This window comes from Wyeomyia smithii, chromosome 1 (assembly GCF_029784165.1).
Source record: "Wyeomyia smithii strain HCP4-BCI-WySm-NY-G18 chromosome 1, ASM2978416v1, whole genome shotgun sequence".
NCBI classification, from domain to species: Eukaryota; Metazoa; Arthropoda; class Insecta; order Diptera; family Culicidae; genus Wyeomyia; species Wyeomyia smithii.
In genome coordinates, this window is record NC_073694.1 from 178,386,668 (window position 1) to 178,398,405 (window position 11,738).

An 11,738-nucleotide genomic window follows, 5' to 3' on the forward strand; every position below is an offset into this window, starting at 1 on the left:
AGTAAGGTTTTTACAGCCTAGTTTTTTTATTTGATAAAACTGATGTACATATGCTTCGGTAAAGTTGAAAGTGAATCAATTTAAGATAACTTTGCAATAAAAAAATTTGTATCTCTTGAACTGACTGATAGATAGTAGCATTACCATATCTGATAAATTAACGATTTTTCATGTAACTAGTATTTTACGCTTAACCTCGCGTCTAATTTTTCGGCAAATTCTCTATATATTGTTTTCAAAACTTCTGAAGATGTACATTTTGAAGTAAAGATGTGTGGGTGAATTTCGTCAATACAGTGCAGGATATACTTATTAAATATCAGCTATCGTTTGACACTGCCAAAGCCTTCATGGCGTGTCAGCAAGAGTAATACCATACTGAAAGACCGTCAGGCTTCTCTCCGACTGGCTCTTAAAGAGCAGTTAGGGCTGAGGCTAAACGAACCGCTTCCGGGGGGAGGTAACTCGAACGACGGCAACACTGCCCGTCGCTTTTTAGCGAGGTTGACGTAGTTGCTGAAATAACAGGAGTAAATAAAAATATTCTGTTCAGATTTGGGATCCTTCTCACAGTAGTCAATAGCAACAGAGAAATCGACATTGAGGCTTCCGAAGCTTTTGCCAGGGAAACTCACGAAATTTATCGTGAATTATATGATTGGTATGTATTTTCTCCTACAGTGCATAAACTTTTATTACACAGTAGTAATATAATGAGAACCGCTGCATTGCCACTGGGAATGTTGAGTGACGAAGCTCAGGAGACCCACAACAAGTGCATCAGAAAGTTCCGAGAACACCACTCAAGAAAATTCAGCCGCATCGTGAACATTGAAGACGTTTTCAAGAGGCTTCTGCTAACATCCGATCCCGTCGTTTCGCTGAACAACCGACGTACTGCCCAATGCGAAAGTTTGTCTACCAACAGAAGCACGAAAATTGATCAAACATTAAAACTTTCTTTTCAAAATAATGAACATTAAATTTTGCCAATTATGCATAAACGGAAGAGAAAAGTATTTTTTTGCATTGCTTACAGCAATTTCATCGTTTTGTAACTGCCGAAAGTTATTTTAAGGATTGTGTCGTATATAAATTTTAATATTTTGAAATTTTTTTAATTGAAGATACGTATACAAATTTTATTGAAAATCAAATGAGACGTAATTCTACGTAAAAAGTTTCGAAAATTAGCTTATCTTCAATTTTACCGAACAATATGTACATCAGTTTTATCAAATAAAAAAACTAGGCTGTAAAAACCTTACTTTTTCGACTGAAAATGATGATATTCAAACTTATTTTATTCGATTTTAAGAAATAACTTATCTCCAATTTTTTTTATGATAAAGTACAAAAGTTGCTCTTTCAAATAAAACCAGAAGATATTTTTTCATTTGCCCCATTCAGAGATATCAACAGTTGAAAAGGGCGTATTTTAAAAATTAAAAGCCTTATAGCTTTTCACCCATGAAAGATATCGTTAAAGTATAGCCACCAAAAGTTGCGTCTTTTAAAGCTCTAAAAGTCGTCTGAACATAATTTTTCTGAGAAAATTGAATTAAACAAAGTAGAGCGAAAAAACCGTTTTATAAGAGCCACCCTAGGCAAAATTGCTCTAATTCAGTCAATTTAAGAGCTACAAGAAAGTAGTCTTCAACAAAGCTGCTTAAAATCAAGTGATCTACAACTTTTCTTAAAATAAAATTACATTTTTCCACAAATAAAAAATTTAATTGGTTTATTTCGTTGGTTCTAGGACCACCCTATTTTTCACCTCAGTTTAAATGTAGACCGAATTATAATAAGCAACTTCGCCATATAAAGTATGGCTCTAAAATCACAAAAATGTATCGAAAACTCCATTTCCGCCTAAATTGTCGTTCTGTACCACTGTGCAGTGGTCTAAATTCGAAAAATCGTGATCGTTCTAGATTTGACTATGAAAAATTGATTTTATGTACTCAATGTCTTCAGCAAAATTGTTTCATAGAACAAGGCCTTACTTTTGGCGTTTTTGGTTTTTCGATTAATCCACCTAACAGTTAGATAAAAAAAATATTTTTTTCTTATTTTCAATATACCGGATTGCTTCCTTCAGCAAAGTGGTGGAAAATTTTAAAAGAAAAACAACTGTTGAATACTGCGATGTCCTATCTGTATGTTGAACACGTCTATAATTTCGTCTGTAGTGGTCAAAACAATGCAAAATATTCTAAGAATTTATGCATTCAACTAAGTTTTCCTCAAGACTGTAAAATTTATTGTTTTGGCAATTACAGAAAAACTTTTAGAGAAAAAACTGATTTTAAGGAGGGGTGTTCCACAAAAAACTCTATTCTGTCGTGTTCAACGTACAGATAGGACACCGCAGTATTCAGCAATTGTTTTTCTTTTGAAATTTTCCACAACTTGGCTGAAGGAAGCAATCCGGTATATTGAAAATTAGAAAAAGTATTTTTTTTGTCTAACTGTTAGGTGGATTGATCGAAAAACCAAAAACGTCAAAAGTAAGGCCTTGTTCCATAAAACAATTTTGCTGAAGACATTGAGTACATAAAATCAATTTTTCATAGTCAAATCTAGAACGATCACGATTTTTCGAATTTATACCACTGTGCTCTGTGGGATTTTCAAATAAATCTTTCCATCAATTGTAAATGTGTTGAAATATAATACTTGGAATGTGTAGAAACTATTTTGGAAGTTGTTTCATGAAATTGTGGCTGGAAAACGTGCTTTACATTGAGTAATTCGTCGTGTTAATATCACTTTTTTGTACTTTACGACCTTCAAAAGGGCATTACTCAAAAATGTACCGTACGATGAGTTTGAAATTTTGACCAGAGATTCTGGACGTCATAACGAATCGAATGGCGTACTCAGATTTTTTGGTGCATTTTTTTTTATTATAACGGTCTGTGGGAGCACCGTGACTGTGTTACCTAATATATAATATTGTAACTATCTAAACAGTTGTTAAGATAGAGTAAGTTGAAAACACTAAAAACTTTATGCACACATTGAAAAAAAATTTCGAAGCAGCACATTGAAAAAAAATTCCGAACTAAACTGATAGCCAACCAGAAACTCTTGATCTTTTGAGCAACTCTCTAAATGATGGGTTTATTGAGCTAAACTATATTCGAAATGTTCAAAACTACATGCACACTAGCGCTGCGTTGCGGCTGAATTTCGTACTATACTATCCGCCAATTACAAGCCCTTGACCTCCTGAGCAACTTTGCTGAAGACCGCAACTCACATATATCTGCCATTATCAAGAGATGCTAAACTTTTCGTGGTGTTGCAATATTCAAACTGGGTGTTGCAATACTTTTTTTTTTAAGGGGGGGATTTGTTAGTAGCTTAAGTATTTATGATAAATATTAGTAAATAATGAGTATGTGTGTCCAATCACAAATGGTGACTTTTCAACACTGTTAGAAATTTGTAATTTTAATTGTTAGGATTTGTTTACTTTCGCAATTAGGACTTATCATTCGTAGGGATTTAAACCTACTTGTCAGAAAAGGGGAAGTAAACTTACAACTAACTTAATTGCTAACTTATTGGCTATAAAGAGAGCTTATCGTAGCAATTGATGATTGCAACGATTTTTGTCGAAAATTGTTAATAATTTTATTTGACATAGCTTCTAATGGTTCAACACCAGTAAGTCTATGTAATTCGAGTGTACCAAACCGAGGAGGACGCTTCAAAATCATTTTCAGAATTTTATTCTGAATCCTTTGTAGCGTTTTCTTCCTTGTTGAACAGCCAGATCGGTACAGCATAAAGCATTGCTGGTCTAAAAATTTGTTTGTAAATCAAAAGTTTGTTCTTTAAACAAAGTTTAGAATTCCTGTTAATGAGAGGATATAAACATCTCGTATATTTGATGCACTTGGCTTGTATACTCTCAATGTGCTCTTTGAAAATAAGTTTTTTATCATAAATTAGTCCCTAGTACTTAACCTTGTCGGACCAACTTAAAATAACCCCATTCATCTTGACAACGTGATTATTTATGCCAAACACTGTCGAATGCTTTTTCTATGTCTAAAAGAGCAGCTCCAGTGGAATAACCTTCAAATTTGTTAGCTCGTATCATATTAGTAACTCTGAGCAATTGATGAGTTGTGGAATGCCCATGGCGAAATTCAAACTGTTCATTTGCAAAAATTGAATTTTCGTTGATGTGTGACATCATTCTGTAAAGAATAATTCTCTCAAACAGTTTACTTATTGAAGAAAGCAAACTGATTGGTCGATAACTTGAAACTTCAGCTGGGTTCTTATCCGGTTTTAAAATTGGAGTAATTTTTGCATTTTTCCATAATTTGGGAAAATATGCAATTTTGAAGCAGCAATTGAAAATTTTCACTAAAAATTCCATTGTGCTCTCAGGGAGATGTTTGATTAGTAAATTAAAGATTCCATCGTCACCAGGTGCTTTCATATTTTTGAAATTTTTAATAATTGATTTAATCTCATTCAAGTTAGTTTCAATTATTTCTGCAGGTGAAAAATTCTGGGAAGAAATTAAATCAAATTGACGTGTGACTTCATTTTCAATTGGACTCACAAAATTCAAATTTGAGTTATGAACACTCTCAAACTGCTGAGCAAGTCTTTGAGCCTTTTGTTCATTTGATACAAGAAAACGTTCACCATCAAAGTCAGAATCAAAGTCAGCATGTGTGATCAAATCACTACATACATGACTTTGATCTGTAAGCACCAAATCAATTGTTAAAGGGGTTTCTTACAGAAGAAAAGCATGTAGGACTAAAAATCGCCGATTATAAAAAATTTCGAACGATTTCTGGTGAGTTTTTGTGAATCACCTTTAAAATAATTTTTGTGCTCGCGTGTGCATTGAAATGGTAAATATGCTGCGGCAATAAATAAAATCCCAAGTTCAGTTTGAACTTCAATTCCCAAAGTTTCAATAACTTTCGTCTCAAGATGGGGAAGAGCACGATGTTTGATTCGGCGATGAATAACAATTGCAACTCCACCGCCGGAACCCTGAATCCTATCATATCTATGAACCACGTAATTGGGATCATATTTTAATTTTATGTTAGGTTTCAAAAATGTTTCAGTAATAATTGCAATATGCACATTATTTACTGTTAAAAAATTAAAAAGCTCATTCTCATTGGCCTTCAATGAGCGAGCATTCCAATTTAATAATTTAATTGTTTTATTTAAAATCATTGCTAAATTTTAAATTAGGAACAATTTTAATAGTAAAATTTATGCCTATTTGAATGGCTTCAAACATTGATTTTGCCTGCAACATGGCGTTCATAAGATCGAACATTGCCTGTTGCAAAAAAGAAAGTTTACCTGCCGTAATAGGCCCCAGGCAGTTGACATTATAAAAAATATTTTCGGCAGCAATATTAGCTGGAGTAATAGGTGTACAATTATTTTCTAGCGTGTTTTGCTTACCCATATTAACGGTCATTTTCGAACTACCAACACTAGGCGGTATAATGTTCGAACTACCTGTAACCTGTGCATAAGTTAAACGGGTTTGCAAAGGAGTAGGTAAACTATGCGTCACTAGTACGCTTGGAGAATTTTGTTTTGAAGTTGGTTTTAATTGAGAAATTGAATTTTGTTTACCTTGCCTTGCCTTAATAATTGCTAAACGGACTGGGCATTGATAAAAATTTTGACATATGGTTGCCGTTACAATTCGCACAGCGAAAATTTTTACTCTATTTCACAGGACATGTGTCCTCTTTGTGAGAAGAGTCTCCACAATTAAGACATTTTTGGTCCATGTTACAGAATTTGGAACCATGGCCATAACGTTGGCAAGTACGGCATTGGGTGATATGCTTTTCACCTCCGTCATACTTCCTATAAATTTCCCACTTTACACGCACAATAAACAAAGCATGTGCTTTTTCAAAAAATTTTAAGTTGTTAACCTCATTTCGGTTAAAATGAATTAAATAATTAGCAAGGGAAATTCCAGTGCGCTGACTGTTTTCGCCTCGTGATTTTTGTTTCATTAGAATTACTTGGGTAGGGGCTATGCCAAGTAATTCTGTTAAAGTAAGTTTGATCTCATCAACGGTTTGATCGTTGGTGAGACCTTTCAAGACAACCTTGAACGGCTTGGCGTTCTTAGTGTAAAAAAATTGTACATCTTGTCAGTTAAATACTGAACAAGACGATCACGACCCTTTATTGAGTCGGCTAATAAGCGGCATTCACCTCTACGGCCAATTTGATGGGTAACTTTAACGTCAGAAACAAACGTTGAAAGTTCCTTTTTGAAAATATTAAATTCAGAAGAAATAGTTACCACAATAGGTGGAACTTTCTCCTTTTTTAAAGATTTTACATTTTGTATAGTTTCATTATTAATAACTTTCATTTCACCAGCCTCTTGCTCAGGCAAAATATCAAAAGGATCGTCACTACAGACACTCGAAGTGTCAGAAAGAGATGCCTCTCTTTTCCTCCCCGCAGCGATGCGTGGTTTCTTTTTTCGTCCAGCCATTTCAGGTGATACGAAAAAAGTTAAAACAAATGTTAAATTCAAAAGTAGGTAGTCTTGAGAAAGACTGATGGGAAATAACTTTCAGGTGGTCTTTAAAAGACACACTGACAAAACACAAACTTTGAAGCTATAGGCAGTCAAAGACCAGTCCACAAGCAACCGAAAAAAACGTCTGATCTGTAGGACAGTTCAAGACGCACTGAGTGTGTTGCAATACTCAGTAAAGCGATTCCAAACTTATGACGGGTAGTGTACGCGTGAATGTATTGGTGTCTTCAAAACTGCACTCTGTTTCTTTCATGGACTGTCCGGGACAGTAAAAGGGTAGTCCGGGATAGTCCGGAAAATGAAAAAAAAAAAAAAGAAATGATGCAGCTATTCGACCGAATGCACAATGGTCCAGAAACCAAATTTTGGGGGAAATTTGGGTTTAGAGCTCTATAGCAATATTTTATGGAAAAACTTTCTTCTACAAAGTTGTTACATATGATAAAGCGCCTATTGAAAAACTATCAAAAACTAGGGTGACCAAAATTTTTTATGTAATAAGTATCTAGCTTTTTTATCTTTTCAGATAGAAGAAAAACTTGTTCTACAATGTTATAGCTCCAATAATTTCAAGTAACTTTGAAAAAAAAGTTTTTCTCTATCTTTGAAAACTTTTAGAGTTTTTCAACAGAATCAATTTGCAATGCTGATATTTTAAACATCTCAATTTTACTCAAAGTTATAAACGTTTTTTATCAAAAAACATGCGTTTTTCATTTGTTTGTCATTCTTTTTGGGGCAAGCTTGAAAAATATCTCTTGGTCTCACTTTGAAAGAAATACTTGACTCTATAAATGGAGGATTTTTTAAAAATATGTTATATTTTGAATTCGAGTAAAACTCAATTGAAAAACTTTAAATAATTAAAATAAATAAAATTTAAATAATTTTATATATTACGCATAGAAAAGCACGCAGATAAATTTTTCTGGTATTTTTTCTTACAACTAGAAGTAATCAACTTTAATTTGATTCAAAAAGATCGAAAATCGATCAACTGGTTCAAAAGTTATGATTTTTTTTAAATAAAATACATCGAATATAGCCCTTTTTTATGGTCACCCTATTTCGGAGCTAGTCCCCCTAACAACCCAACGAAAAAATACAGGTTTGATCCTTTTCAACATAGATTCATCCCTGCGATTTTGTGCGCAATTGAAACACTTTGCGTGACCGACTTCGAAATAGGGTCACCATTAAAAAAACGACTATGTTCGATGTATTTAATTTGAAAAAATCCTAACTTTTAAACCAGTTTATCGATTTTCAATCTTTTTGAACCAAATTTAAGGTAATTATTTCTAGTTATAAGAAAAAAAACCAGAAAACCGAATCTGCGTGTTTTTCTATGTGTAATATATAAAATTCTACTCATATTTAAAAAATAACATATTTTTAGAAAATCCTCTATTTATAGAGTCAAATCTTCCCTTTAAACTGAGACCAAGAGATATTTTTCATGTTTGCCCCAAAAAGAATGACAAACAAATGAAAAACGCCTGTTTTTTCATGAAAAACATTTATAACTTTGAGTAGAATTATGATATTTACAATATCAGCATTGCAAATTGTTTCTCTTGAAAAACTCTAAAAGTCGTTTGAAGACAGTTTTAAGGTGAAACTTGAAATAAAGAAGTTAGAGCGCAAAATGTGTTTTTTTTTAATATAAATAGGTTGTTTTCAAAGATAGAGAAAAACTTTTTTTCTAAGTTACTTGAAATTATTGGAGCTATACCATTGTAGAACAAGTTTTTCTTCTATCTGAAAAGATAAAAAAGTTAGATACTTGTATGCATAGAAAATTTTGGTTACCCTAATTTTTGATAATTTTCCAATAGGCGCTTTATCATATGTAACAACTTTGTAGAAGAAAGTTTTTCTCTAAAACATTGCTGTAGAGCTCTAGACCCAAATTTCCCCGTAAATTTGGTTTCTGGACCATTGTGCAATGGGGTTGGTTTGACCCATCGTAGAAAGTGCGAAGATGTTGGCACAACAGTTATGGTTGATGATATTATCATGAGATGAAGAACTACCGGCCAGAGGAAGAGATTGGTGGTTCAACTAACGCGTAGAAATCATGGAATTACAAAACCTGCATGTTCTAGGGAAATGTAAACAACTAGGTTTTCCCATACAAATTTTCATACAAATTTGAAATGCATGCGCCAAGCAAAAACAAAACCAATCGAATTCCGGTAAATTTGGGATTATTCGGAGCCCCAAAAGGAACCAAAAAAAAGCTTGGTTCTGGAAAATCAATCACTTTGCCCCACCCTAGTGTATACAATGGAATGAATGGAGTCGACCAGTCTGGTGTTTGATAGACGGCTCAATCAGCATCTTTGTAAAACCATCTCGGCCTGCGATTGATTACAGTGAGAGTTTCATCCAGCTGGATTCCGATTGGGTGGTGATCGGCTCTTAGTGGATCTTCGTCCGAAGTCCCGATAAGTCTTAAAACTAGATCTTTCCAACGAGTTATTGAACTGTCGTTTAAGAGTGATATGTACTGTTGAGCATTTCCTGAAAAGTCGAAATACCGAAGTTTTATTTCTAGACCAGGATCTTCAGGTCTGACGAGCTGCAGGTTTGACGAAGGACTTCGGATAGTATGACGAATGACGAATGCATATATTTGCGTTACGAACACTTCACTACAATGTTACATCACAAGACGATTAAATACCATTCCAATCGTTGCTTAACTGTACGTAGCACTCCATCTTTATATAAAACCATAGAAACATTAAAAACCATAGCAATGTGAAGACTAACGGTGTATACGCAGCTCCGCTGGGCTATTCTCATTAATCCAGATCCCCGTATTTCCGCACCAAAAAGGCACGCAACGCGTCCTCACACCGAGCCTGCAACTCCTCGGCGCCCGGCAACTCGTCGCGTATCTTCTCGTACCAGCGGTTCACGTTGGCGTAATCCGCAACCTGGATTTTGATCACCTCCAGAGCGGCAATCGTCTGAGACAGTGCCAAATCGGCCACAGTGAAGTGCTCACAGGCGACGTAGCTGCGATCCTGCATGTAGCGATCGAAGGCCCGGATGCAGACCAGTAGCTTCTCCAACAGTTCGTCGTTCGGTTCGAGCCGTTTAATCACCACCGGCATCGAATAGGCGACAAAGCACTTGTACATGTTGGTATCGAAGAACATACACTCGAGGACTCGGGCCCGCTGCGATGGATCCGAAGGGCATAACGTTTCTTCGGTGTCGAACTTCTCCGCCAAGTACATGAGGATGTTGTGCGACTCGCCTACTATGATGCCGTCGTCCACTAGCGTTGGCATCGATTGCAGCGAGTTGACCTGAATCGTGTGACATTAGAGTGCGATAAAAGCGGATCACGAATAAGATTCAGCTTACTTCAGCTAGGACGTCCATTTGGGCCGCATCGCGGGTGTCGGTAGAAATTAGATTGAACCTGATTTTTAACTTTTTTGCTAAAACCAACACAGCTCTGCTTGGTGGTGGAATTATATGATAGTAGAGATCCATGTTACTAGTAAATTATACTGATTAGCTTGTTCCCCCGTTCGGAAGATTTTATATAGTGAATGAGACGGAGTTGGCAGAGGATAAAAGACGTTCAACCTTATTCCAGCGACTCTTATAATACTACTGCTCTAGGTAACAATATCTGTTTGTCTATGAAATTGAAGTGGCTAGTATTATTAGACTTAATCAATCACGTTTATTGAATTCAATGTTTGCTGACGATGTACATTAATAATACGATAAACAGGTGCATAGTAGACAGCTCACTTGCTCTGCTTGCTTTCCATAAACGCCTTCCAGGCGGCTTTAGCCTGATTGGAAACATCCTCGTAACCGGTCATCGTACTTACGCAAAGCTTTGTCCACCGTTCAACGTTCGGGTACTTGGTCAAGTCGAACTTCATCGCGGCTGCCATCGACACTGAGGTGATGAGAGCAAAATCCGCCACCGTAATCTGATCGCCAGCGGCGAACTTACTTTTCGCCAAGAATCCCTCCAAATATCCGAACGCCTGCTCCACCTGCTTGTATAAATTTTCATCCGGAGTTGCACCACGCATCACAATCGGTCCATAATAGCCACTGACGTTCTTGTACAGTGTTGTCAGATCGAAACAGAGTCGCTGGTTGACCACCGCCCGCTTCAGAGGATCCTTCGGATAAACTTTCGCCTCCTTATCGAAACGATCCGCCAGATAGACCATAATTGCGTTGCTCTCCCACAGTGGTACGCCTTCCTCAGTCACCAGCGTCGGCACGCAGTGCTGAGGGTTTATCTTCAGGAACCATTCGGACAGATGCTCACCCGTAGCGAGCTTTAAATCTTTAAGGTTCAGTGAGATGTCGAGATATCGCGCCAGAAGAATTACCGACCGCGAGGGCGGTGAGACAATCGTATAGTACAGATCCATTTCCACTGCTCGAAGAGAGATTACGATTGATACTACTTAATTTGGCTTCTGAAAGTGCCACTTTTATACACCAATAGGCTGTGATTGTTTTACCCAGAAGCCAAAATTGTATGCTATCGAAGTGCACAGATAATCAACGCAAGGTAAGCGAAAAAAGCACTGTCATAGGGTGTTTATCGCAGCCCGTTATGTCACCTGGATGACAAAATAAAGAAAGCGGATGATGGAATTTTTTGAACCCTGCTGCAACCGAAATTCGCCCGGTGCGCTTCGATGTCCAGTAGCCGGAAAAAGCAACCGTCTCTAACAGGCGTAGGATGTCATGCTTATCGAGAGATTGTGATTTTTGCTGGTAAGCGTTGTGCTGCATGTTTTGCCACAAAATGATGAGTCAAACGTAAACGTTTTGGGTTGAATTTGTGAACGAACCAAAACGATCTTTATAAAGTTTTGTGTATAAAGTGAATATTTTGAGTGCAATCTTTGCAAAATTTATGTTAAAAATTGTTTAAAAATAATCCCCCTCCATTTACAGAGATTTTGACAGTACTTCACTTACCGCACTCACATGTCATGACGAAAAACTCGATGGCCGAATGCAGTACCTATCAATGAGTTTGTTTACTTTACGAAATCTATATCTCTCGCACGTGTTATCTGGTAAGGTCGGAAATATCAGTCTAATTAAAGGTATCGGAATGACGCATACGAGTGGGAACTGTTCTATCCGATAGTTA

At 36.2% G+C, this 11,738-nt stretch overlaps 2 protein-coding genes across 2 annotated transcripts; both read right to left on the reverse strand.

Moving 5' to 3' along the window:
* Positions 1–9,356: 9,356 nt before the first annotated feature.
* Positions 9,357–10,090, reverse strand: LOC129730637 (glutathione S-transferase D1-like). The gene is made up of 2 exons (XM_055690142.1): positions 9,959–10,090; positions 9,357–9,900 (listed from the first exon to the last, which is right to left on the reverse strand). The coding sequence occupies exons 1-2, from the start codon at positions 10,088–10,090 to the stop codon at positions 9,388–9,390; spliced, it is 645 nt and encodes a 214-aa protein (XP_055546117.1). The 3' UTR covers positions 9,357–9,387.
* A 185-nt stretch (positions 10,091–10,275) lies between these two features.
* Positions 10,276–11,027, reverse strand: LOC129730634 (glutathione S-transferase 1-like). The gene has a single exon (XM_055690128.1). The coding sequence runs from the start codon at positions 10,999–11,001 to the stop codon at positions 10,354–10,356; it is 648 nt and encodes a 215-aa protein (XP_055546103.1). The 5' UTR covers positions 11,002–11,027; the 3' UTR covers positions 10,276–10,353.
* Between the last annotated feature and the right edge of the window lie 711 nt (positions 11,028–11,738).